The sequence below is a fragment of the Cervus canadensis genome, chromosome 14 (genome assembly GCF_019320065.1).
Source record: "Cervus canadensis isolate Bull #8, Minnesota chromosome 14, ASM1932006v1, whole genome shotgun sequence".
Lineage (NCBI taxonomy): Eukaryota > Metazoa > Chordata > Mammalia > Artiodactyla > Cervidae > Cervus > Cervus canadensis.
Window position 1 is genome coordinate 20522885 of NC_057399.1, and position 27793 is coordinate 20550677.

Below are 27793 nucleotides of genomic sequence, written 5' to 3' on the forward strand. Positions count from 1 at the left end.
ATTGTTCCAGAAACAAGGGTGATGCCTGGGACTGATCATCTTAGAACATGGGGAAAATTAGTCACGTACCCATCCTTGGCCAAAGATTTGGACCCAACAGCAGGCATGCCAGGAACCGGCTGTAGATGTAATCTTGATTCTTGTTTCAAACAAATTAACCAGTGCCCTGGAGATTAAACCCACACTGTAGGCTCCAGCCAAACCCAGTCAACACTCAGATGGGGTCTTTGAACTTTAAAGGCACATTAGTGGTCTTTGAACCCAGAGGCTTTGGAGAAAGTATCTTTCTTTCATTATCAGTGTGCCCACACTTTGCAAGGAAATGTCAAGTCCAAGGGCTCTTGAAGAAGCACTATCCTGTAGTTTAAGTGCTACTTATAAAATTGGCCTACATATATGGCAAGTAATTGATGAACTCTGATTTTGAGTGTCATTTTTGCAAGTGTTTCCTGGTGTATAGGGTACCACAGTCTCTATTTTCAGACCGTGTTTGCCATTACCTATAAGGGCACCACAGATAAGTTAGTATGAGGGCTTCTAAAACCTTTGGTTTTATATACATGCAATATATATATCATAATGTCATGGTTAATATTTTCCAAGTTTTCTTTCTTCTTTCCCTTGCAAAGTAACCCCATGTGATGAAGTAAATTGCATCCAAGAATTTTGCTCAGAAAAAAAATACACAATGTCTAAGTGCAAGTCAGATGAGTAATGTGAATGGATGAAGTGAACTGGGGAGCTCCAACTCCAGGGTTTCAGATTCAGTCTGTCCTTGGGGGAGAGAGCCAAGAATCTGCATTTTTGACAAGTTCTTGGATCGTCTTCATGGTGCTGGCCTAGGGAATTTACTTTGAAATCTTCTTAGCGGTGGTCTAGGTTACTGTGGAGCTTGCTAAATGACGCCTACCTAAGTCATACAGGTGGTACAAACCAGCGTCTCAGAGATCTTCCTTAGAGCAATAGTTAGGGTGTCAGTCGTGAGGGTAACTTGAGTATTAGCGCATACATGCTCCCCCGGAGGGCGTGATGCTGGTATCCACGTCTGGGAGAGCTGAAGGCCTGCAAACACTGTGAGGATTTCTTCCTCTCCACCCAGAACAATGTCACAACTCGTTCCTGGGGTGGCATTGGTTTGTCAAACTTCTTCTATTTCTCTAGCTAGAATCAGCCCTAAATGGAGGACTGGCATTTCAATCCTGGGTTTGGAGGAGACTGGGGTGGGGACAAGGCATCCTGAGTATGTGTTGCTTGCAGTCTTCCACCTCATCCCTGAAAGTCTGTGTCATTTGCATCTGGTTGGAAACAGAATGGAATTCAGGCCAACCACACAAGAAGGCTGCCTTGTTCTTGGATCTTCAGCCCCTCAAGTTCTGGTCACCCTCCCCAGCACAATGGAGTGAATAATACTTTTGGCCTACTGCAATGTGTGGAGCCCCCCAAAAAGACACGCACACACATCTGGCTGTCCATGTCAGAACAGATGTCCTGCACCACCACCTGTAATGGGAAGACTGAGCTCTTAGGCCCGACCTTCAGCTGATGGCACTAATGCTATAGCTGGGAAGTCCTGACCCCACCCTGGCTCTGGTCTAGAGGATTTGTCAAGGAATAATTTGGATGTGGCTAGTTAAAAAAAAAAAAAAGAAACATGACAAAAACCTCCCTTTATGAAAAAACTCTGTAAGAGCTTTCTGAGGTTTTTAAACAAGTGAACTACTCTGTTCTTCACTAAGAAGGAGAATGGGGCATGTTTATTTGTGAAGGTTCACTTTCTTGCTAAATTGAGAAAAAGATGGAAAGTACATCACCATTTTATTCTTTGTGGGAAGAGATGACAGCTTGGTTTTGGGGGCAATTATTTCTCTTGAGAGAGTGATCTAATACCGTCAATGGTTGGAACCTTTTATAAACCATTCAGAAACTTGGGTGGGTGTGGCAGTGAAGCAGAGGCTGCAGTGCTGCCATGTTTATGTAGGGGAAGGGCTGTCTGTGTTTACTTGAGAGCCTGAGTTTAAGACAGTACTCAGCATCACTTCATGGGAAATAGATGGGGAAACAGTGTCAGACTTTATTTTTGTTGGGCTCCAAAATCACTGCAGATGGTGACTGCAGCCATGAAATGAAAAGACGCTTACTCCTTGGAGGGAAAGTTATGACCAACCTAGACAGCATATTCAAATGCAGAGACATTACTTTGTCAACAAAGGTCCGTCTAGTCAAGGCTATGGTTTTTCCAGTAGTCATGTATGGATGTGAGAGTTGGACTATGAAGAAAGCTGAGCACCAAAGAATTGATGCTTTTGAACTGTGGTGTTGGAGAAGACTCTTTGAGAGTCCCTTGGACTGCAAGGAGATCAAACCAGTCCATCCTAAAGGAGATCAGTCCTGGGTGTTCATTGGAGGGACTGATGCTGAAGCTGAAATGCCAGTACTTTGGCCACCTGATGTGAAGAGCTGACTCATTGGAAAAGACCCTGATGCTGGGAGGGATTGGGGGCAGGAGGAGAAGGGGACGACAGAGGATGAGATGGTTGGATGGCATCACCGACTCAATGGGCATGAGTTTGAGTAAACTCTGGGAGTTGGTGATGGACAGGGAGGCCTGGCGTGCTCTGATTCATGGGGTCACAAAGAGTCGGACACGACTGAGCGACTGAACTGAATTGAAGCAAATAATTGTGCTTTAAGCCACCTCCCTCTGTCCCTACCTTGAAGAAAGCACAAGTGACATACTCAGTTTTTGTAAGAACATGATTCTTTATAAAGATTTAATGATAAGGAAACTAGTTGTGCTTGAGTGAAGGACTGAATTACATCATCTCCTGCAAACTCCACCCCCCCAACTTCCTTAAGAAAAATTGTTAAGGAACTTGAAGAAAAGTCCCATCTCAAGTGACAGATTCCCATAGATACTAACAGATCTCCCCTAGTGGAGGAGAAGAGATTATCTTAGTCTGGGCTTCATGGCGCTGATGAAAATGTTCTTTAAAGCCAACTCCAGCCATCTCTGGGACACCAGTCATCCAGTTTGTGGATTTCTGAGACACCAAGGCAAGCTCATTGTACTGGGGAAGCCCTTCTGTCCCCAGGTCACACATGCTTTTGGCCTTTTCATTAGCAGTGAACTATTATGAGTCCAACAGGCCTCATGGAAAGGAAGAAGATGGTAAAACCAAGTGCTTGAAGAGCTGCCAGAGGTGAAGTTCTCAACATTGGCACTAAATTTTCCAGAGGCCCCTGTGTGTGTGTGTGTATATGTGTGTGTGTGTGTGTGAGAGAGAGAGAGAGAGAGAAGTGAACTGAAGCAGAAAAGTCGCAAGTTAGGGTTAGCTGGACCTCTCTGTTGACTGTTGGTTTGCCTAACTAAAACCATCACAAGAATATTTACTGTAATTTCTTGGTAATGTTGTAACAGAATGAAATCTGACAAAAGGTTCCCCCCCCCCCCCCGCCTTGAATTCTTGAAACAGATCAAAAAAAACATTTGAGGGTGGGTCAGAAAACTTTTACATGTTTTTAATTAGTTCATGGACTCTGCAATTCCTTCAGGACTGGGTTGGGAAATTATCTTGGGCAGTGAGGACCATGACATTATAAAGCTATTGAACTGGCCAGAAAGTTCATTCGGATTTTTCCGTAAGGTGTTATAGAAAAACCCAAACAAACATTTTGGCCAACCTGATACACGTTATATAGCAGTGACAAAGACTATACCTCAAGTTTTTAATCATCTCAAAGGAGCAAAATAAATCCAAAGGTTTGTAGAAAATGTAATGGCAACATAGTCTAGTATTCTTGCCTGGGAGATCCCATGGACAGAGGAGCCTGGTGGGCTGTATGTGGTCCATGGGGTCACAAAAGTTGGACTCAACAAGTGACTAACCACCACCACCACCAAAGGGAAAACTAGAAGATAAACAGAGGGCTTTTCAATTTCCTGTAAAACAACTTCAGAGTTAAATTATTTTTAAAATTTTTATTTTGGAAAAACTTAAACATGTAAAATAAACAAGACATAACAGACCACCCCCCCTCCCCACCGCCAGGTACTCATCTTTCAGCCTCACCGATTATCAGCACATGAGCAATCTTATCTGCATTCCCACTGATTTACTTCTCTCTCATATTAAGAAAACCTCTGAGTTAACATTTCTTTCCCAAATAAAAGCTCCTTTAGGGATGACCTTTATTCTGTCAGTACTAGAGATTCTCCAAAAGCGTAAGAATAGAAGGAAAATCAGAGGGCTCAGTAGTCCTGTTTGTCCCATTTGCTGCACCTTACTGCTACCGCATGTCCATTTTCTGCCATCTCTGACCTGCTGTGCCAGACTAGTGCCCACTAGAGACTGCATTCCCAAGCTCACTTTCCTCACTCGTAAGCGGTGTTTCCCTTTTGGAATTCAGATGTTTCAGACAAGGAAACACCAGCAGGAGATCTGAGGATGGGAGGAGAGAGGTTGTGGTAATTATTCCTTCTGGAGCCACAGCGCAGGTTCCTCCTTGCATGGTTCTGGAGTGGTTATGTCCCCTCCAGCTCCAGTTTCTATCAAGCCTCTTTTCTTCTAAGGCTACAAGTTTTGCTTCAGACCTAGGGTGTAAAAGCTGTCCCAGTGTTCTGGTCCCTGAGTGCATCAGCCCTTGAATTTGACCCACCTCCCCCAAGTCACCTATTTAAAAAAAATTCATTGACCTTGCACCTAACTCAGAACTGGCCATAAAGCATGTGCTGAAGACTGTCTTGAAAAGACCTGATTCCAGTCAAGGAAATACTTTGGAGAACACCTAAAGAAAATACCTTGCTGCCCTTTTGAGAACAAACAAGTCAATGACTCTATCTTTCAAAATAGTTTCTGAGATCTACACACTTGCTTTTCTATCTTCAAAAGCTAATCCATGGACTGCTGAAGCCAAACTATCCAAAGGGCTCAAGAGACCTCTGATCTTCTTGTACCAATGAGCTTAGATTTTTTAAAATGGCCATTGATGGTAGTTAAACTTTTTCTCATTTCTGGTGAGCCTGGGACAGTCATGACGTCTGCAGTGTACACTGGGTGATGGTAGCTGCCTTATTAAACAAATACTAATAAGTTCCCTTGGTTCAAAGATGTTCAAACACACTGTAGGGTTTGATTGGTGAGGACTTAAAGGAGAAACAGAATGTATTTTCAAAATGGTGTCTGTGTCTAATAATATGCCTTGAAGCTGGCTTAACACAAATTCAAGAGGTATAGGTATCTTAAAGAGACACTTAGAAAATGTTATCATAGTATTAAGAATTCCTAGTAAGACACTTCTTTTGTTTCCTTCTTTTCCTCCTTCTCTCCTTTATTTCTTCCTTTCTTTTTTCCTCATTTCTCTCTTTTCCTTCCTCCCTCCCTCCCTTTTTCTTTTCTTCTTTCTGAGGGAGCTCTTTGGAGAGCCAGGCTCATGATGTTAATTATATACTTTATTAGGTTTGGTAAAACATATATTTATTGATATATTACTGTGTGCTGATCACTAGAGAATAGAGAGACAAATACACAACAGTTCCTGCTCAAGGTATTAGAGTCCAGATAAAGAATTAGATGAAATAACTCTTGTGCATGGCAGAGGGGATGTCCATGCTAGAGATTTACTTGCCACTGGAGCAGCCTCATTTTATTGATCTTGGGAGAGATCGTGCTTCCTTTGCATTTATCAGAGCAGTGATGAGACCAACAAATATTAAATACTAGAATTATTAATAGAGGAGTATTGATTAAAAAATACAGTGTGCTCCCAGCTCTCTTCACTAGAGATTCTCAGTGATTAGCAAAGATGCTCGTCCCATTCAGAGATTTGCTATTTCCTCATTTGTTCAGTTATCAAACATTGACTGAGTGGCTACTATTTTCTTAGGATTGTGATAGATAATGGAGATACAAAGATGAGTATTTTAATGGACTTACAGTCTAACAAATAGATTTGTGAATCAGTGTCTTAAAATGTCAGTCACAAGTGCACTTATGGAAGTTTGTACAGAGTATAGGGGACATAAAGGTGAGGTTAATTCTATTGGAAAGAGGTAACAAATGCTTTCATAGAACAGTTCACCCTTGAATTGACTCTAGAAATGTGAGTAGATTCAGCAGATGGAGATGATGGTTGAAGGATGGGTGTGCAGAAAGGGATGAGATTCTGGGTATCAAAGCCACTACGGCCTTCATTGATGAGAAGGCTTATCTAGTGTCCAGGGAACCTATTCTTATGGTGGTTATGGGGTACGATGGCAAGAGGATGCAAAAGAAGTGAGCTGTGGCCAGACCACGGTGGTTTTCTATGTCAGGGGAAGGAATGTGATTCTTTTTTTTTGTATGCCCAAGGGGTCCCTCCAGGGGTGAGCACCTCTTCTCTCCATCCTGCCTTCCATGAGCTTGCGGCCCCAGGAGATCCTGAGAGGCCCCTCACCTTGTCAGCGGGCAGCCTGTGCAGTCTTCCCGGGTCGGTCCTCGGCACTGGGCACACGAGGCTTCGCAGGTCTGGCAGTGGCCGTGCTCGTCGACGTACTCTCCTGGGGAACAAAATCTAGTTGTTTATCTGATTTCTACATGAGAGCAGCCAGATCCCTCTGTGGCTGTGACAAAACAGTGGAGACAGTTCAGAGAGAAGAGACCTCGAGTGGCTCAGCAACCAGTCCTAAATCCTGACCTCATGTTGTTGTTCAGTTGCTGAGTCGTGTCCGACGCTTTGCAACCCTGTGAACTGCAGCACGCCAGGCCTCCCTGTCCTTCACTATCTCCCAGAGTTTGCTCAAACTTATGTCCATTGAGTCAGTGATGCCATCCAACCATCTCATCCCCTCTTGTCCCCTTCTCCTCCTGCCTTCCGTCTTTCCCAGCATCACGGTCTTTCCCAGTGAGTCAGCTCTTCGCATCAGGTGGCCAAAGTATTGGAGCTTCAACTTCAGCACCAGTCCTTCCAATGAATATTCAGAGTTGATTTCCTTTATAGTTAAAACTATTACTCTCCCAAGGGTCCCAGAAGTTAGAACGTCAGAAAGTTACAAGGCAGTGACATAATTCTGAATCTAGTCAACATGTGTTATAGATGTGTTATCTAAGTGTTATATGTGTTATACAAGTAGGAAGAGGCTGGGGTGGGGGGTCCCACAGGACCCCATTACTGAGTTCCTACTAACTTTCCTGTTAAAACCTGAGGGCTCCTGGCCCACAGAGACCCCAGGTATAATCCTGGTTGAGGTCAAGCCACAGGCATGACCTGCCCAGATCTTGTCCCACTGCTCCAGGGTGAGGGGTTGGTTGTGATTACTAGTCAGAAATGCCAATTGAATCTTGGCTGACATTGGACAGATGTGAGTTGCATCTCACCCTGAGAGAGTAACAATAAGGAGATAGCCAGAGAAGTTCATCTTTCCCAAGGAAAAACCCATATGAGTCCTTCCCACATGAATGTTCCATAAAAGTTTCACACACTTGGGGACATTAAAAAATTTTTTCACATGGCAAAGGCAGTGGAGAGAAACCAGCCTTATTATTATTTTTTTAATTGGTATGTGTACTTATTTTTTTATTTTTTTTTCATTTATTTTTATTAGTTGGAGGCTAATTACTTCACAACATTTCAGTGGGTTTTGTCATACATTGACATGAATCAGCCATGGAGTTACATGTATTCCCCATCCTGATCCCCCCTCCCACCTCCCTCTCCATCTGATTCCTCTGGGTCTTCCCAGTGCACCAGGCCCGAGCACTTGTCTCATGCATCCCACCTGGGCTGAAACCAGCCTTATTGCTGGTGATAATCCAATAATGGATCTCCATTCATTGAATTCAACCCTTTATTCACACTACATTGTCATTGTCTTAAAAAGAAAAAAAAAAAATGTGGGAAAATGTCTCAGTCAGATCCAAAGACCCACTTTGTATGATTTGGAAACTGATTACACCCAGGAAATATAGTTTCAGATTTCAGTCAAGTCACTACCTTCACTTGCCCCTCTACCTCACTTCCAACTTTCACAGCCGTGTAAGCCTGTTGAACGTTGTCAGTTTGAGATCCATCCAGCCAGAAGAGGGATGGGACAAGATTTGCCCCTGGCTAAGTCAAATGGTCTTACTCAAACTCCGAGGTTCATGGCCTGATTTATTGTAGTTGCCTTGCAAAAAGCCCTGGAAACTTGAACTTTACTGACGAGGAGTGGAGTGAATCCACCCCTCTGCCTTTCCCCATAGCTTTACTGAACTGGCAGAGTTGGGTAAGGCAGACCTTACCTACATAAATCTTCCACTTGCTAGCACTAAACCTCAGAACTGAAAATGAAGAGGCAACTAGAATTTGCCTTTACATAGCAGAAAAAACCTTTCCTGGAGACTAAGTCTATTGGTTTTGTTAATTAATGGGGAAGAGTATATACTCAGAGCAGAACAGGCATCTAACAGTGGCCCACCCTGCATATCTTGGATTCTTTTCTTCCTTGCCAGGATGCAACGTGGACCAGAAAAGTATAATTTTTAAAATGGGACTGTGGTTCTTAGCCCAGGAGTGACTCCCAGAAGTCCTAGCCCCTAAAGAGTGAGGAACCAGAGGGGGCAAAGAATGCAGATGTACGTTGTTCACTGCGCTAAAAGCCCAAATCATCTGGTTGAGGCGGAAAACCACCCTTCCCCCCAGGTTCATTGCACCAAGCCAGGCACTCTGGTGTGGGCAGCCTCTGCCTCTGTAGGGAGCACCTGTTACTAATTCACACAAAGGTGTTAGAATGGACTAGTTGTACTTTTGGTAATCAGCATCCGGAGGCAGAAAAAAGCTGGGATTTCTGTCTAGTAGGAGTGGTGGTTACAATACAGGCATTGTATTTCTGGAGCCTTCTTTTTATTTACTCAGGCTCCCCCATTTCACCTCTTTGTTATTGCCCTTGCTGAAATCTCTTCCATTTTTGCTGAAGGAGGCACAGTCAGTTGAGCAGTGTGATTTTCAGTCCAGGCATCAGCAAGGTAAAGAGCAGAGGAGGACCCAGGGTGGACCAGGTAGGAAGAAGCAGATCATGCCTACATGGCCAATGAAAATGATCTGTGTTTACAGAGTTAGGTGACAGCTATGTGTCTTTCAAAAGATGTGTGCTGAGTGCAACAGGAATGGGAGACAGTCACAGAGACTCCTAAACCCAAAGAAAGTGTATTCTAGAGAAATGTAGGATCATGGAGAACACAGCTCACTCATTTATTCCATGGGTATTTTTTGAACATCTGTGTGCCAGGTGCTTGGTGAGATTTAGATATGCAAATTTTAAAAGGCTCTTTTCTTGGGTTTGCAAAGATTTTTGGGTAGAATGATTTGTAAAGAGAAAGTTACAATACAAATGCTGGCCACATGCCTTTGACTTCTCGTACAGTCTAGGTTAAAGTCTTAAACAGAGAAGCAAGGGCATATGCTAGACTCTGCTAGACGTAGACACAACGACCATCCCTTTGCCTTGGCACCCATGCCTGTAGGAACTGACGCAGCGATGTGGGTCTCCCAGCTCCTAGTATCCATCTCCCTTAACCTCCATGATATATCAGAGTCAATGCTAGGGTAGGATTTTAAACTAAACACACCTTGCTCTGCTAAATTGAATGCTACTTAGCTGGTTCTGAGAGTTATCCCTTTTCTATACCCAGAATCTCCTTTGTAATTACAGATGATGCATGGCTAGGTCAAGCAAGGGTTATTCAGTTGTTACTGTGAACATTTTAAATTATACTCTGTATCTGGTTTGCCTCCTCTTTGGCTTCCATAAGCCAGTAGGTGGCACTGACACCTTGGACTTGGACTTGTTGATCTGCTCACCTGTTATGGTCTCTCTTGGTGTTCACAGAATACCAACTTAGATATAATCACCACTTGGAGTTGCCCCATCTCTGAGATTTCAAGTACACACTCCCAACACAGCCTTCTTATGCCCCACTATGAATCTAGCTTACCCTTAGGTGGAGCCCTAGGCTGCTTGGTCATCTTTTTCATTCATCTGTCTAGTTCCCCCTTGCATTCCTTATTTGGACTAGGCCAACCTTTCCAAGACCCAAGTCCCACCCATTTTATCTCCACACTTTCTCAGAATGTGACGTCACTACCTAATTTGCTGTTGAGATACTCCGTATCCCCAGCATCTTTTTTTTTTTTTCTTTTTCAATGTCAAAATTCCTGTGTTATTGACTGTTCACTTGTCCCCTGTCTTTGAGGAAGTTAATGTTTTTTTCCCCCCACCCCGGCCATTGTCAACTCTCCGTCTAATGCTCTTAGTCTTTCCTCAGGGTATTTCCCCACCAGTCTTTCTTTAGTGTTTTCTTCACGTCTCCCACCATCCTCTGATCTGTAAAAGCTCTCCCAACCTAAAACCTTCCCAAGCATTTTTCTTCCCTAATAAGTGACTCTTCAAGCCTTTTCCCTCCTACCATTTGGAAACTAAATGGAGAAAACCTCATAACCCAGAAGCTTATGTAAGAGAGTCAGCGTAGGACAGCTAAACTGTTCATCTCTCTCCTGTCTGCACGCCTGTTAACTTGAGAGCAAGTTCTGGCTTTAAAACAGATGAGAAGAGAGGAACCTGCCCCGTTTTTCATATTTATGTAGATGTCCGATTAGTTACATAAACTACTACCCCCAGCCCTTGGAGGCACAAGAGTTCCACTGCACATTTGGAACCAAAAAAAAAAAACCCAAATTCCAAGAACGTAGTTACTTTTTTTTTTTTGGTTGTTGGAACAATAAATTCTTGTCATCTGTCTTCATTGCACAATGAAGCTGAATGTTTATGACAGGCGTGATATACAAAATTCTTAGGAAAAATCACTTCTAGCACAGACTTCAGGGGTCAGTATTTTTGTTCTCCACCTCATCCTATAAGCTCTTCCTTCTGGTGTCTTCATTCATTATTATCATGTCCAAATTATCTTTCTTCTGTCATCAAAAAATTTTCACTCTCCTTTTAGTTTCTTTCTCATCTTCTAATAGTGCAAAGGACACTGAGACAGTTAGGGTCTCCTGATTGGGAATAATGTCTCTGTAGACACAGCTTAAAAATTAATACTTGTAAAAGTGGCTTAGTCTGCCTGTTCTACCTCTTGATAACATTGCAGAATGTGTTTGTTTCAACAAGTCTAAGTTATAAATAAACTTTGTGAAATCATCCAGAATAGGTGAACATTGATTACATCCTCCACAGATACTAAATTTGGTTGAGACTCACATGACAATATTTTTCAGGCTTACGTGGGCCAGAAGAGCTTCATGTCTCCTGTGGAAATGCTATGCTTTCTTTTGTACCTTGTAATATTTCTTTAATGATTAGAGCCAAATTTACTGTAATATTTAAGCAAATATATAAACTCAGTAAATTAATAAATACATAAGTAGGTTATAATGTGAGTTTAAAACAACTTTTTATCAAGGGTGATTAATTAGAGAAAATCAGGAAGGACATTGGATAAGAAATCAGCCATTTGGTTTTTGATCCAGTTATTTCAGTGAGCATCCTTGGGGTACCTGAATTATCTGTAGACCTCTGTTTAAGTGCCTTAGCACTCACATACCAGAAACCATAGAATGTGACCTTCCTGAATGTCTCTACAACCAGAAGTACTAATCAAATAATACTATTTCTCTGCAGGGATGTCAATAACTAGTTTCCAACTCACTGTGTGAAGATAGTTTTCATGAAAAAAATCTATATATTTATTGCATTTCACCAGCTAAAATAAATACGCTCAGTAACACTTTCAACTAGTTGTAAGTTATATACTAATGAAATAGTTCAGGTTTTAAGGCCTCGTTAAGTGTGGAGTTTTATAGCAAGACTCAAAATATGAGGCCATCAACTGAGACTGTAATATCTTCACTTAAAAGTCGACACAGTTATTCATCCTTAAAAAGGAAGGGAATTTCTTATACATGCTATAACATGGATGAACCTTGAAGACATATGCTAAGTGAAATAAATCAGTCACAAAAGGACAAATATCACATGATTCCGTTTATATGAGGTACCTAGAGTCATCAACTTCAGAGGAACGGAAAGTAAAAGGGAAGTTGCCAGGAGCTGGGAAAATAGAATGGGGGAGTTAACTGCCTGAAGGGCACAGAATTTCAGCAGGGGAAGATGAAAAAGTTCTTGTGATGCATCCTTGGCAGTACAGTGTGAATAGTAATTAATGCTGTAGGACTGTATATTAATAATGGTTAAAAAGGTAAATCTCATTTTTTAACTTTTTATTTTGTATTGGGGTACAGCCAGTTAACAATGTTGTGATAGTTTCAGGTGAATAGTGGAGGGACTCAGCCATACATACACATGCATCCATGCTCCCTGAAACTTCCGTCCCCATCCAGGCTGCCGTATAACGTTGAGCAGAGTTCCCTGTGCTATACAGTAGGTCTTTGTTGGTTATTAAAATGGTAAATTTTATATTATGTGCATTTTGCCACACACACAAAGTCTACACAATGAGTTTATTTCTTAGCAGGGCAATACTTAATTTTAACCAAAATCTCAGGATTATCAGCCTGTGGAGATGCATTTGAAAAGCACCAACCATCTCGGGGAGCTAGTTTGTTCCATTGAGTCTTGGGAGACCCCTTATACTAATGGAGATAAATGAGTAGATGAAGCTCGTGACAGTGGAGAAAGCTGGCAGCTGGCACGCTGTTTCCTTTCCCTTAGGATTTACAAAGACAGAGTGAACATCAGGCGACTCAAAGGAGAGGTGTTTCCACAGCCTGGAGGTGTCTGGGGGCTACTTCTGCCCTCTCCTGTCCTGCCAATGATTCCCCCTCTTACTCCCCCAGAGGCTTTTCTAATTGCCGAACTTATCTTTGCTGATCTCATCGCATTTTCATTCTCAGGCACTAGGGTTCTGTGTGGTTTGTGCAGAGGCTCTGAAAGGCTGGTCTGGCACCCACCCCCCACATATACTGGCACTCCTGCACAAAGGATAGATCATAAAATGTGGATCCAACACATTGCAAATGTTTAGTTTCCCTCAACCTGTATGCTGTCTGAAGAGTAAGGAATCAAGAGTTGATCCTTTGAGTTTTTCTGCTGTTGTTGTTTGGACCCTGACCACAGGCTTCTTAAAAAAAATGTATCCAATGAATGCACCCCTGTGTTCGTTGCAGCACTATTTACGATAGCCAGGTCATGGAAGCAACCTAAATGTCCATCAACAGAGGAATGGATAAAGAAGATTCAGTACATATATACAGTGGAGTATTACTCAGCCATGAAAAGGAATGACAGTTGTTCCATTTGCAGAGACAGGGATAGACCTAAAGATTGTCATACCAAATGAAATCAGAAAGGAAAAAACAAGTATCATATAATATCACTTATGTGTAGAATCCGGAAAAATTATACAGATGAACTTGTTTGCAAAGCGGAAATAGAGACACAGATGTAGAGAACAAATATTATCTAGATACCAAGCGGGGAAGGGGATGGATGGAATGAATTGGGAAATTTGAATTGACATACATACACTGCTTTGTATTATATAAAATAGATAACTAGTGAGGATCTAAAAAAAATGTATCCAGTGTGAAGTCTTGGCCAACATACCGGAAGAGAGTGGTGATGTAGCAACCACACAAACCCCATTCACTGACACGTACCATGTTAGAAATAGTGTTCTATATAATGTTTAAGCCGAACAACAGTCTGTTTTATAAATTAGAAACAGGCTCAGAGAGTTGAAAATTTTGCATAAATTCATTCAACTAGGTCAGTCACAGTGTTGGGTTGTGACCCAGATGTGTCTGAGTTTGAGCCCATGCTCGCTCTTCAAGATTTCCCTGGTACAAATTCATTTCCACTTATGGAGTTCCAAGTAGCTTTGCTATTTATGAAGAGAGAGAACTGAGCACATGTCTGCTCTAAACCACTTGATGAGGTAAGGGTATCAGAAAGGAATTCACTATGTAAACAAATGAACTTTGAGCAGGCATGGTGCGCTAAACAGATTTACTCAGTGATTGAATATACCATCCAAATTTATTTTCTCTGATACAATGGCCACCATTTATTAAAAGACAATTCTGTTTATTGAATCGAGATCTTAGAAACAGCTTATTCTGTCCACTAGGATAGAAGCTTTTAAGGGAAACCCTCACTTTTTTTTTTTTTTAATGAATAAAATAATTGGTTGGAGCTCTGTAAAGGGATTTTTCTATACTTAACTGCTGTCCAAAACCAAAATAAACTACCTCCTAAGAAATAGCTTACAATCAGAATTATAGTAACCTCTCTCTGGTCCCTCAATTTATATGAAAATTTAGTATAGATGGACTGGTTCCTGTATATCTTTTTCTCAATTAAGAGAATTTTGCATTGCCTTTATGTTAGTGAAAAATTACTCTTAAGTCTTAGTTAGGGAAGCTGAAATTAAAAAGACACTGAACAGTTGATCCTAGAATCAGGCACAAGAGAACACAAGAGGCATGAGTGTGATTATCTGTAATTAAACAAAATAAATGTACAGAGCCTGTTGTTAAATCTGTGGATGAGGGAAACTGTGAGCACTTCCCCACAAGCAGGGTTCAGTGGGTCGGAACCATTTTTTCGCCCATTGGAGGTGTACAAACTTTTGTAATGCTCTCTGCTCTCCCTGTAAGTGAACCTAGACTCACTATAGGTTCTTTTGGGCACTCCATCCCTCTCTTCCTCGGAGGTAACATTTTCAGTGTTCCCACCATTTGTACCAGAGAGACCACGCATGGGAGAAACTGTACAGATTCTGATACATTCATGGTAAGGGGTTATATGAGGTTCGATACCCAGTGTTGGAAGTAAGTGACCATAATTTGGGAGAATGACTTGTTTACGTTTTGGAAAACATGGTTGATTACCTGAGGCAGGTCAGGCTTGGGTGACACTTACTGAGAAAAGGAGTGACTTGAAAGGAGAGGTTGTTGACTAGAGTTTCGTATGAGCCAGTGAGTGATCATGGGTGCTATGAGGCCTTAAGGACTGTATCGTTTCCCTGCACTTCAGACCTGATGAAGATGGCAGGTGAAACTATCAGGGTTGTGGCTCATGGAGCCTTCCTGACACTTTTGAACTAAACAAAGGTCCTAGCCCATAAATTGGTTGAACCCAAATTCTTTCCCAAGGATCTTAATGCAATCTAAATATTCTCTGTGATGGTGGGAGTCCTGAACACAAGCACAAGATGAAACTTGTTATCATCCACTTTCTTTGCTATGGTGACCCAAAGAGCCTCCTTAAATAACCACTTTTATTGGTTGTTGGTTATTTTATTGGTTAAAAAGCTTACTCTTTTTTTTTTTTTTTTTTAAGCGTAAGTTAATGCAGCTATTGTGGAAAACAGTATGGAGGTTTCTCAAAAAACTGAAAAATAGGACTACCATACGACCCCGCAATTTCACTCCTGAGTACCTATCGAAAAAAATCCCCAAATGCCAGTGTGAACAGATAATGCAGCCCAATATTCATAGCAGGATTGTTTACAATTGCCAAGATATGGAAGTAACCTAAGTGTCCATCAACAGATGAATGGATACATGGTATATATATGTGTGTGTGTATAAAACGCTACTACTATTCCATAAAAAAGAATAAAATTTTACCATTTTCAACAACATGGATGGACCAAGAGGTTGTTATACTAAGTGAAGTAAGTCAGACAGAAAGACAAGTACTGTATGATGTCCCTTGTATGTGGAGTCTAAAGTAGTGAATAGAACAAAAAAGAAACAGACTCATGGGTACAGAGAACAAACTAGTGGTTACCATGGTAGCGGGAGGGGCAGTATGGTGGCGGGAGAGTGGGTGTTAACAAACTACTGGATGCAAGGTAGGCTCAAGGATGTATTTTACGACATGGAGACTATAGCCAATATTTTGTAATAGCTGTAAATGCAGTCACCTTTAAAAATCGTATAAAAATTTTTTAAAAATTAAAAAATAAAATGAACATAAAAGCCCAAACCCATGCTCTTAAGCCCGTCAAGGCACCACCACTGTCCCTTCCCCAACGCCAGTGCCCCTGGGAAGGAACATCCTCAAATTACCTTCTATTCTTGCTCTGCAGTAACACATCCAAAGTGCTGTCTTTGTCTTTCCTCTTCGTCCCTTAATCTTCCCTCTCCCTTCCTTAGTCTTTCTTCAAGCCCTGCCTGCTAACGCTAAGTTGCGGACTAGTTGCTAATTAAGAGAAAGAGAAGCTCCTGGAAGGAGAAAGAAGTTGCCTCCCAAGGCCTAGGGCTCCACCTGCACCTGAGCTGGTAATTGACGACTTAGTCTTCTCTGGGTCATCATTAACTCTCCGCATCCTCAGGCAGGGGCTGCTGCCTTCTAAGAGATGGTTGGGCTTGCCTAAGTGACAGGTCTGAGTGGAGCATGGCACCCAGCACACCTCAGGCCCTTCGTGACCGGGGAAGCATTTGATGAGTCAGGCTGCCATATGTTCTGTTGAGAGTAGCCAGATTGTGCTTTTGAAAAGACTCATGTGTGGAAATAAGACACGGAACCAAAATTTGAGTTGTGCCTCCAGTGGAGTGCCAGCCTAGGAGGAAGAATTGTCTTGGGTAAATGCACAGACTTCAGAGTTATCCCCACCACCTGGGTTTGATTTTGGCTTCCTTCTCCAGCTGCCTGACATTAATCAAGTCACATATTTCCCTGACATTCCTCTTCTGCGGACTGTGTATTGTGGATAATATTTTCTTTCTCACAGAATGTGGTGGAGATCAAATGAGAAAATGGGCCTGAAAATGCCTTGCATAGTGGATAAAAGAATGGTAGCTGCGGTTATCATGTACTTTGGCGTGTTATCTCATTAAGCCTCAAATTAATAAGGTAGGGGGAAGTGAAAGTGTTAGTTGCTCAGTTGTGTCTGACTCTTTGGGACCCTGTGGCATTCTGCTAGGCTCCTCTGTCCATGGCATTCTCCAGGGAAGAATACTGGAGTGGGTAGCCATTCTTTTCTCCAGGGGATCTTCTTGACCCAGAGATTGAACTCGAGTCTCCATTGCAGGCACATTCTTTACCATATGAGCCAGGGCAGGGGCTATCAACTTAACTGGGAATTTAAGCATCAAAATGTTAACTCTCTGGCCATCACTCATATATCCTGGTCTCACTGGATCCCAAATTGTGCCTTCTTCACTACCCTTGAGGGGACTTGAACGTATTGCCTGCATAGGTCCATGGCAATGAGGCAACTGAAATTAACAATGTGTATATGGAGAACAATCCCTTCTCAAAGCAATTCAGCCGCAAGACACAACTCGCGCAGCCCACGTACCTCGTGTGGGCAAGGTCATCTTCATACATAATTAGCAGCCCCTTGGAGCCAGCCTTCCTCTATCAGAGCAGGCAGCTTTCCCTGCATTTAGCTGTGGAAACTTCTGAGGCCGTGACTGTGCCCTTCTCAGGCTGCTGAGGCAAAAGTCCGGGAAGGCACACGAGGCTTCTTCCAAGCAGAGTCTCACAGAGTCGGGCACAGAGCGTGGGATTCTGTGCTGCATGCTGGGGTGGGCACTGCACTTGGACAGCCCGCTTCTCCTTTAGGTGAGAGGCCCAGGACAGGCCCTAGCTTCTTTCCTTGGCTGTCATCGGGACAGATGACATGTTCCCTCTCTGTTTCAGGACGCTGGCACACATAAGCAGACGACAGTGGCAGCGGGGGCGGTGTTGTAGGTTGTGAGTGTTGTGTGCCCCGTGTGTGGCCAGGGGGATGGGTGGGGGAGTTTGTGTTGGGAGGCGAGGGGCCTCAGACTCCCGGGGCGTCAGAGGGAAGAGTCTCAGGTGCGTCCCTGCCCACCAGCCTCCTTTTGCATGGTTTGTGTCTTATTAGAGCTTTAGGCTCTACCCAGAGCATGGGCTCCAGGACTGGGACCTCACTTGGCACCTCCGTAGAATGCCCTAGTCTCCCTATCCACTTTTCAGGATTCCTCTCTTTCCCACTGAGCCCCTGGATGACCGTATGCTGGTCTTTCCTCTCCGAGAGAGGAGAGAGGCCAGAACAGGTGAAGTGCTTGTATGTGTTGGAACCAGCTGTCCTATCTGTGAATCCCAGAGCTCTCTCCTGTGTAAACTTGCACACGTGCTGGAACCTCTCCTCCCTGGGCCTGAGCGCCACTCTTCACAGCCAAGCCCACCTCAAAGCAGACCCTTAGGGTCTCCCCAGGGGCCACTGCATCTTCCTGCTTTACTACATCACTGTCCCCGCTAGGGGAGGGGCTCTTCAGCATCACTGTGGGGGAACAGATCCCATGGTAGGGAGTCCTGGGCCCTCTGGGACCAGCCCCTGGCTTCAGGTCTGCAGCCAGCAGGCGGAGAGGTGGGGCTCAGCATCCAGGACTCCAGAAGCCTGGCGCTCCCTATAAACTCCCTGAGATCCCCGCAGGCAGAGCTGATGAGTCAGGCTCTCCTCCCCTTCCCAAACTCCCTCTGGCGGCTGTCTGACCTGCTTTGACTCCTTTTTGCTTTCAAGGCTGCTCTTGATGTTCATCTTAACCAGATTTTACACGGTGTGATGTGCCTGAGGCCCCTAGTCCTCCCAGAGCAGGAGAGGGCCGGTTCCTCTCTCTGCCCTCACTGTTTGCCAAAATGGGCAGGGATGGGATGTGGAAGAGCTGCCCGTGGGCTCGGTCTTTTGGTTATGCAATCGTCGAGTATAATTTAGGTTGTAATTTCCTAAAGATGAATTTGTAAGAGGCCAGCATTTTCTATGGGACAAATACAAGCACTTACTACGGTAGCACGAATAATGGGCAGGCAGAACTGCTAAGAGGAGCAGAGACAGGAGAAGGATGTCATGTGTGTTTTGGGGATTAGAACTCCAGGTCCTGGATCAGATATAAGGGGACCTTTTCTGGGATAGTTGCTGGGTGCTTTCTTGATGGTTCCACATTTAATTCTCAGAGCCAACTTGTAGAGGTAAGCACTGCTCTCATTTTGAAGATGGAGGAAACTGAGGCTCAGGAAATTTAATCTCTCAAAGATCACTGCATTAGTGATAAGCCAAATAGCTCACACTTACTCACTGGTGGCCGAATGCTCGGGATTGTCCTGAGCACTTGGCATGTATTATATCAGTCCTTACAGTAACCCCATGGGGAAAGGAGGACTCTGTGTACAGATGGTATTTTGTTATTTTTTTTTTTTAATGATCCTCATTTTTCTGTTGAGAAAGTTGAGGCAATGAGATACAAAGTGACCTATTACAGTCACCCAGCTGGTGGCAGAGCTGGGACTTAAACCCAAGAGTTTAGATTCCAAACTCTGCTTCTTTAATCCTGGTTCTGCAGCGCTCCTTTCCCCAGAAGATAGTGGAGATGGTATTTATCCCAGGCCCTGCTAACTTCCAGTGTCACGGGCCTCTTCCACAATACGGGAAATTCGAATAACTGGTGGGGTATTTGTGTGTGTGTGTGTATGGGGATAAGTTTACAATATGCAATCCTAGACACCTCAGTTGTGCAGCCTGCATGATACTTTTTTTTTTAATTTATTTTTAAATTGGAGTGTAATTGCTTTTCAATATTGTGTTTGTTTCTGCTGCACAATAGATGAATAAGCTAGGCTGCTGCTACTGTTCAGCTGCTAAGTTGTGTAGAATCAAGTATTCCAAGCTTATTGGTTGCCCAGGGCATCTGGTTCTCATTGTACCCCTCCCTGAAGACAGGGCCATTTCTTGTTTAGTTTTGGGTCCTCGTGGCTTTACCACATGAGTAGAAGATAGTTCCTAGACTTGTTTTGTGTTTTGGGGGGAGAAATTCAATAAATATTTGTTTGTTGTGCTGAAATCAGTGACTTGGGCCTGAAAAATATGGGGGACATGGACCATATTTCAGGAGGGGAATACTTCGAAAGCAAAGGATTGGGAGGCTGGACGAGGCATGATGTGTCTGTGAATCAGGAAAATGTTTGGATTGACTGAAGCAAAAACTGAGTTTGGATAGAGGATCCAGACCATGGAACATCAGACAGAGGTATATCAAATGGGTGTGGTTGGCCAAAGCGAGCTGTGGAAGATCTAGGAATAGTGTCACTGGTGAGGGTAACTATGGTGGATGATCACCCTGTTCCGTGGAGACTGACTGAACTGTGGGGCACAGTCTGAAAAGTCAGCTCGGAAGTTGCTTCAGAAGTCCTGGAGTGAGGGAGTTGGAGCTATTGCAACCCAAATCATGACAATAAGGTGGATTGAGAAAACAGTGTCACAGGCTCTCAGGGAGAGGGGGTTTTGGAGCTTATCCACTCTCACTACTGCCCCTCCCTTAGGGATCAGGCTTAATCATCTCAGTGGTTTCCAGTCCAGTGACTGCCCAGTGTTTGAATGAAAAGGAAAAGGGAGAACTCATTCTCTTCCATTTTTGGAAAATCCTGTCAAAAATGTCTTTGTAGTTAGTAGGCTAAAATGGCTTCTGAGTAAATTTCACACATCGGTCATTTCCAAAGAAGAAATAGCTGCTATGAAAAAAAAAAAATATTTATGAGAATAGTGAAAGGAATCAGATTTGAGTCCAAGACTCGGGCACATGTGGCTTCGAGTAAATCAGGTAAATGCTGAGCTTTAGTTACTTCTAACCTAATTTCCATAGCTGCAAAATGGAATACAAATAGCCCTACTGTATGGAGTTGTTGTGACAACTATTTGATAAAGGACTCAATAGCACTTAGCATGGAGTCTGCCTGACATATAATAAGCATTGAATGAATACAATTACTGATTACTCTAAATGATGGCTCCAGCACACAGGAGATGAGCTGAGAACAAGAAATCAAATCCGTGGACTTGAACTTTAGGGATTAAAGAAGTGGTGGTAGCATTGATAGGGCCCGAGAATGTGAGGGAAGCTGGTTGGGATGAACTGGCAGATGTTTTGAAAATGCACAACTCCTGGGATGGTGCTGTGTGTTTATACAGATGCCTCAGGCAGGATTTTGACAGTGGTTGTTTTCTGGGTCTGCTCAACATTGAGCAGCTGTGTTCCCTGTCCGACACACGTATAACAAGAGTTGATGGAGTAAAATATAGTGCAGGCGTTCACAGCGCATTCTGCCAAGAGCCATGCCATAAGCAATCAGGAGCTCAGTGCATTATTACCAGATAGAGTGTCATGTTTAGATGCCAAGATATGAAAGAAATGTCATCACCTACACATTCCGGTGGAGGGGCCATCCTGTTCTTGGCCGGGATGGCTGTTTGGCAGAAAAGTCAAACATCTGTAGACATTCAAAGAATAAAACCCATGCAGAAGGAAGGTCAGTTGTTACAAAGGGCTCTTATCATAGTGATTTCAGATGCTTACGTGTGTTTCATGCCCATCCTATAACATGCTTTTCGATCGGTGACGAGTCTCAGGTAAGTGAACTGGCATTAGTAGGTTAAAGGCGCATCACGCTAGCAGAAGCTATGCTTGTGGAAGGTGCAGTGAGCAGTGTCCTTATACCAATCTGGCTGAGTGCCTGGTAAGGTGGGAGCATGAGTTTGATATTATTTGTGTTCAGGAGAACGAGCACTTTGAAAAGTCTCTATCTCTCAAGAAAGTTTCATCAGTTAACTATCAGGCAAGCTGATATTCACCTAGGAGATCCTTTTTTTACAGATGAAAAAGCTGAAAATGAGAGTTTACACAGTTCACCCCAAATCACTCAGTTCGCCTGTCGCGTGTCTGTATTCAGCTATGCTGAGGGGAGAAGAAATGATCATTTGGGAAAACTGTAGAGACAAATAAAGGCAAAGCAATACCCAGAAATGATAGAAGCTGTGCTTTTTCTTGGTTGGCAAAGGACGTGATACCAGACGGCTGTTGATAGTGACATTCAACTTAGCTCACATATTAAACTTCTAGAGCTCCATGGGGTCACAAAGAGTCGAACACGACTCAGTGACTAAACCACGGAAGTTGTCAGAACATTTTGGTAAATAATCTATTTGGAGTCAGGAATGCCAAAAAGTCATCTGGTAGTAGATAGCTCCGTGGAAATGTATGCATTCATTCACTTAACATAATTTTTGATCACCTACTGCATGCCAGGCACGCTTCCAGGGATTTGGGACACAGTGGTGGGCTAGACACAAGTCTGTTCCCTGGTTCAAACACAGGAGGTAGAGAGTAAACCACAAGGACAATGAGCTAGTAAACTTTGTCTAATTAGAAGCTAATCAATGCTACAGGGAAAACAAGGCAAATAGGGCAAGCAAATTGGGGAGTGCTGGCAAGGGATGCAGGTTGCAAATGGAATATAATGAGATCCAGAAACAACAGCTATAGAACCCAAGATGTGAGTGTAGGCGTTAAGCTGGAGTTGTTTCGAAAGTTAGTTGACAAGGTTAATTACCAACATGCAGTACAGTAATTTTGCTTCCAGTAGGCTAGACAGTTGCACTTCAGAATACACTAGCCCTATTCTATCTAGACTTGTAATATCCGTCGTTAAAAATGACTGCTTTCCTAGACATGTGGTCCCCAGGCAGATTGCCCGCTGTGAGTCCAATTTTTAATGCAAAATGTCTTTCCAGCGCAGAAGTGTACTGCCAATTTATTGAAGTTCGCAGAGAGAATGATACTGGTTGACAAAAGCATGCTAAGTAGGAGTGTTATGTTTCAGGAGGTAAAGTGGAGGGATGAAGCAGACAGGGACCGCACATCCAGGCAAGCAGGCGTTCCCAACTAAATTCACATCACAGTTTTCATCAACCCACTTTTCAGAGAAACCACCCGGGCTGGAAAAAAGAATAACTGCCTGAGCATTCAGAATTACTGTGAGCTACCTAAGGCACTAATAGTTAATATAATAGATCTATCTTTTGGACATCCTCATAAAAAGAACCATAAAGAGTGGGGGGTTAAATGTGATCCAGGGGGCTTAACAGTATTTTTAAGAGAAAGTACTTTAAAAATGAAATTGACAGGGAGTCTAAGGGAGATGATGGCTCACTATATGAGGAGGCTCTAAAAGTAAAATTCTGAAAGTATAAATCACAAAGGGTCTCAGTGAGGAAGAAAAGGCAGGAGGTGCTTAAGGAAACCAGTACCACTTCACAGCGCAGTCTGCCAAGTTTGATACTTAGATGTGGAAAAGGAGGCCAGAGCATCCACGATTTCCTGCTTGGAGCCCTGGTTGCTATTGGGGGATGGGATGTTGAGGAAGGGCTGCTTAAACTTTTCAGTGGCTCTCCAGAGCACATGATGCTGTCTAGACCCTTTACAGGGCACCTGGGGCCATTCACAGCTGGGCCCTGGTCTGCACCGTTAGCTCATCTCTCTCTCTGCTCCCCAGCTTGTTGAACCCAAGACTCTAAGCCAGAGAAACTCCTGGCACTTCCGAGCCCCTTTCTCCAACTCTGTCCTTCTATTCCTAACCTCCTGCCCAGAGCACTGACTACCCACTCTACTATATCCATGGATAGTATTTCCTCTCTAGGTTTATTTTTTTCTTCATAGTCTATGTTGCTAGGTCAGGTTACTTTCTCTCTAGCATTTATCTGGTTTCTGGTGGTGGTTTAGTCACTAAGTCATGTCTGACTGTTGCGACCCATGGACTATAGCCACCAGGCTCCTCTGTCCATGGGATTTTGCAGGTAAGAATACTGGAGTGGGTTGCCATTTCCTTCTCCAGGGGATTTTCCCGACTCCGGGATTGAACCCTGGTCTCCAGTACTGCAGGCAGATTCTTTACTGACTGAGCTTCCATTGCAGAATAAAAGCCGTAAAGGCAGGGTTCCTCATTCATTATATCCCCTGTGTCTAGACAGTATTTGGCACATAGTATTAATATTTAGTAAAAAGGTGAGTTAATGAATAGTTTAATTAATTAATGTTAGATAAATGCTAATAAGAGAATGAATGTGTATGTTTTAAGCTACCAAGGTGTGGTTATTTGTTATAGCAGCCATAGGAAATGGATACATCAAGATTCCAAGGGCACGTTGATGGTAGAGAGTCTGATGATGTGTTGTCCAAACTCTGGAGTTCCCCATTAGTGCTGTGTGGTTGGGGATGAACTAATAACCTGTCAGTCTCAGGGCAGCAAGCCATGTGGGATACTGATCTTGCAGAAGTGTCAAGGCAGTTGCCTGGTTCTCTCTCTATGAGTTGGGTTGAGGAACCCTTGTAGGCAGGATGCTTCTGGAGAGAGGCAGGCAGAGGCTGAATTCACTGTGCCCTGCCCACCACCCAAATATCCCTCAGCAGCCCTGCCAAGGAGAGTCACAGAAAGCATCCTGTATCCTTGAGGGAGGGCAGAGCACGGGACAGGGAAACGGGTTCCTTTTCTTTAGAGGAAGGGGGTGATTTGTATGCACCCTTGTCTATCACCACGCATTATCTTGTCTTATTATTATCTGGTGCTATTATTGCTTTTTTTTAAAAAATAGATCAAGAAAGTGAGGATTAGAGGGACTCAGTAATGCATCCATGGTTACACGATAAATGGACAAGCTGGGACTTGAATCCAGATCTCTCTGGTCTAATGACTAGGTCTGTGACTAACGTCAGTGCCAATGGTTCTCAGGGTGGGACTAGCAGCATCATCGTCACCTGGGTATTGCATTATTAGGAATGTAATTATTACATTATTAGAGATGTTAATTCTCAGCTTCCACCTTAAAGATACTGAATCAGAGACCCTGGGATGGGGCAGCAGTAATCTGTGTTTGAACAAGCTCTTCAGGTAATTATCTGTTCCAGTTTGAGAACAGGTGCTCCCTGCTGTTCTTCTTCGAGTCTTTTGGAAGGACAATCACCATCTTGCTTGCTCCTCTGAGTTAGTATTTAGCACGAGTGGCAAAAAGTGGCCTGTGTGCCCAGTACAAGGATATTCCAGACTGTTGTAGAGATCAGTGACTATGGTGTAAAGTCTTTCAGTGGTGGATATGAGAGAGAAGAGGGGGGATCCAGCACAGAGTCAGAAATTCTGTTTACTGCCTGGAGAGGATTTGCTATTTGTAATCGTTGTGAAAGTGAAAGTGTAGTTGCTCAGTCTTGTCCAATTCTCTGTGACCCCATGGACTATAGCCCACCAGGCTCCTCTGTCCATGGGATTCTCCAGGCAAGAATACTGGAGTCGGTTGACATTCCTTTCTCCAGGGGATTATCCCAACCCAGGGATTGAACCCCGGTCTCCCACTTTGCAGGCAGATTCTTTACTATCTGAGCCACCGGGGAAGCCCTCTGTAACCTTTAGATACAGATAAATATCTGTATAATTACCCTAAGACAACACCAGGAGACTGATGTTGCTTCTGCTGACATCATTATCAGCATTTTTAAAGCACCTACTTGCATCTGGAATTCTCAGCACTAGATGTGACTCCTGTGTTCTGGGAGCTTATGAGACGGAAAGTCCAAACTATAGTGATCAGAAGCCCAGAGAACACATGTCACAGAATGGGGGCAGGGCCTGAATTAGATTCTGGAAGAAGCCTGACCTTCATACTCTCCAAGTTTCAAGAAGAATTTAGTGAGCCCATTTCATTTAGTTTATGTTTCCAATCTCTTTCTCTCTCTCTCTCTCTTTTTTTGTTCTTTCTCAGGCCTTTATCAAGTGTAGTGGAAAAGTTTTTGTATGTATATATAAATTGGGGACTTCCCCAATGGCTCAGCAGTTAAAGAATCTGCCTGCCATGCAGGAGACACAGGTTTGATCCCTGGGTTGGGAAGATCCCCTAGAGAAGGAAATGGCAACCCACTTCAGTATTTGTGTCTGAAAAATCCCATGGACAGAGGAGCCTGGCAAACTACAGTAAAAAGGGTTGCAAAGAGTTGGATATAACTGAGCACCATATGTAAATGGTATATGTATATGTATAATGTAATATATATTTTAAAAACTTACGAATTTTTGCTTAGCTAAAATATTTGACATTTTGGTTCCACTTGTTTGTCTAAGTATGAATAGAATGCTAGAATTATAATTTATATTCACTCAAAACTTTGATATAATTCTATTTATTCTGGCATCTAGCATTATTGCTAAAAGTCTAGAAAGCTTATTAGCTTAGTGATTAAAAAAAAATTTTTTTTGAATGAGGCTTGAAACTTGTAATCCAATTCTGAGAATATAAAGAAATATCATGTGTTGTGAAAAAAACAAAAAACAAAAAAACAGGAATTTAACATATTATTAACTAAAGTACAGATTTTGTTCAAATTTCACAAAATTTTATGTTAGTGTCCATTATTTGTTTTCATACCTTATTCAAGATTCTACATTGCATTTAATTGCATAGAGCAGCTTCAGTTGCATGCAGTAAATTCTGATAAATTCTCTTCATTTTACTCTGTTGCCAATGTTTTCTAATTTTCCTTGTTATGGCTTCTTAGGTACACCTATCATTTAAAAGGAGACATTTGATTTCCAAATACATGATGTTTTTAAAGTATCTTTGATATTAGTCTCTCATTTTGATATTAATTTCTCATTTTGAAATGCTTCTCTGCAATCACGCTCTTTTTTTTTCAAGAAAGAAAGCCTCTTTCTTGAGGCTTTCAATGTCTAAGTCGAAGCTCTCTCGGTAAATGTCACTTTGCACTTGAAAATATGTAGGTTATTTTCAGATATCTTTTGATATTGATGTCTAACATAATCCCACAATAAGACAACAGGCTCTGTATTTTCAGTACCTTTAGGCCGTGAAATTTTTGCCCCTTGTTTTATGTCTCTGGATATGTTCCAGTGTCTCCTGGTTTATATTCTATGGGAAGTTGAATAGAATTTGAATAGAAGTTGAATATGATAGATATTGTGTAAAAATTGTATAAGTCTTAATTATGTTGAATTGGTTCATAGCGCTTTTCAGGTCTACTGTATCCTACTTTTCTATCTATTATTTTTTGAGAGTTTGATATTGAAACTCCAACTAAAAATCTTAATTTATCTGCTTAAAAATAATTGCAATGTATAGTAAGACTATATGTAACTTTGTTCTGTATTTGCGAAGTCTCCTGTAAATGTGTTATCATACTTTCATAATTTAAAAAAGAAAAAGAATATAAAATGACGTTTGCAAGAAAAAGGAAAAAGAATTTAGTGAGCGTAAACATTCCCCAATGATATATCTATTAGTTGGCTTCCTTTCTGACATAGATATCAAACAGAAAATTGCCAACCCTAAGAAGCCCTCTGTGGTCTACAAATGTCTGGCCACTTCCTCACACTGTATTCTGTGGGAATAGCATAGGTGGCTCTTTATTTTACAGGTCTGGATCATGGAGTTTTACTCCCACAGAGCTGGGGAGGAAATAAGGTCTCACATAGTAGTGGGATAGTAGCAAACTAACATGTATTTTTTTTTTTTTTTTTGACGGGGTTAAGATCTTTCCAGAGAGTAGTCCCTAAAGAAATAATAGGTTTCAAGTAGTGAGAATGTGGAAAGTCTATTTTTCAGCTTCTGTTTTTTATGTAACCCTTAAGACCTGTGTATTTTGAGATGATGGGCTTCCCTGGTAGCTCAGCTGGTAAAGAATCTGCCTGCAATGCAGGAGACCCCAGTTCAATTTCTGGGTCAGGAAGATCCCCTGGAGGAGGGATGGCAACCCACTCCAGTATTCTTGCCTGGAGAATCCCCATGGACAGGGGAGCCTGGCAGGCCCCAGTCTATGGCATTGTAGCGAGTCGGACACGACGACCAAGCACAGCATATTTTGAGAGGATGCCTTTGCGGAACCAACTTCTGGTTGCACCTCTTGTGTTGGCTCAGCTGCTTCAAACATAGTTTGTGACATGCAGGCAAAGGTTGCGTCTACTAAAGTTATCCAGCCAATGACTTGAAGGTTTTTCTTTTTTTTTCATGATTTTATT

The 27793-nt window shown here is 42.7% G+C and overlaps 1 protein-coding gene across 2 annotated transcripts in view; it reads right to left on the reverse strand.

Annotated features, from left to right (window-relative positions):
* PCSK5 (proprotein convertase subtilisin/kexin type 5) overlaps positions 1-27793 on the reverse strand; it is a 496629-nt gene that overhangs the window by 95471 nt on the left and 373365 nt on the right. For both annotated transcript variants that reach the window (XM_043487117.1, XM_043487116.1), the window contains exon 21: positions 6433-6535. In XM_043487117.1, coding sequence (XP_043343052.1) covers positions 6433-6535 — 103 coding nt within the window. The remainder of the gene's footprint in view (positions 1-6432; positions 6536-27793) is intronic.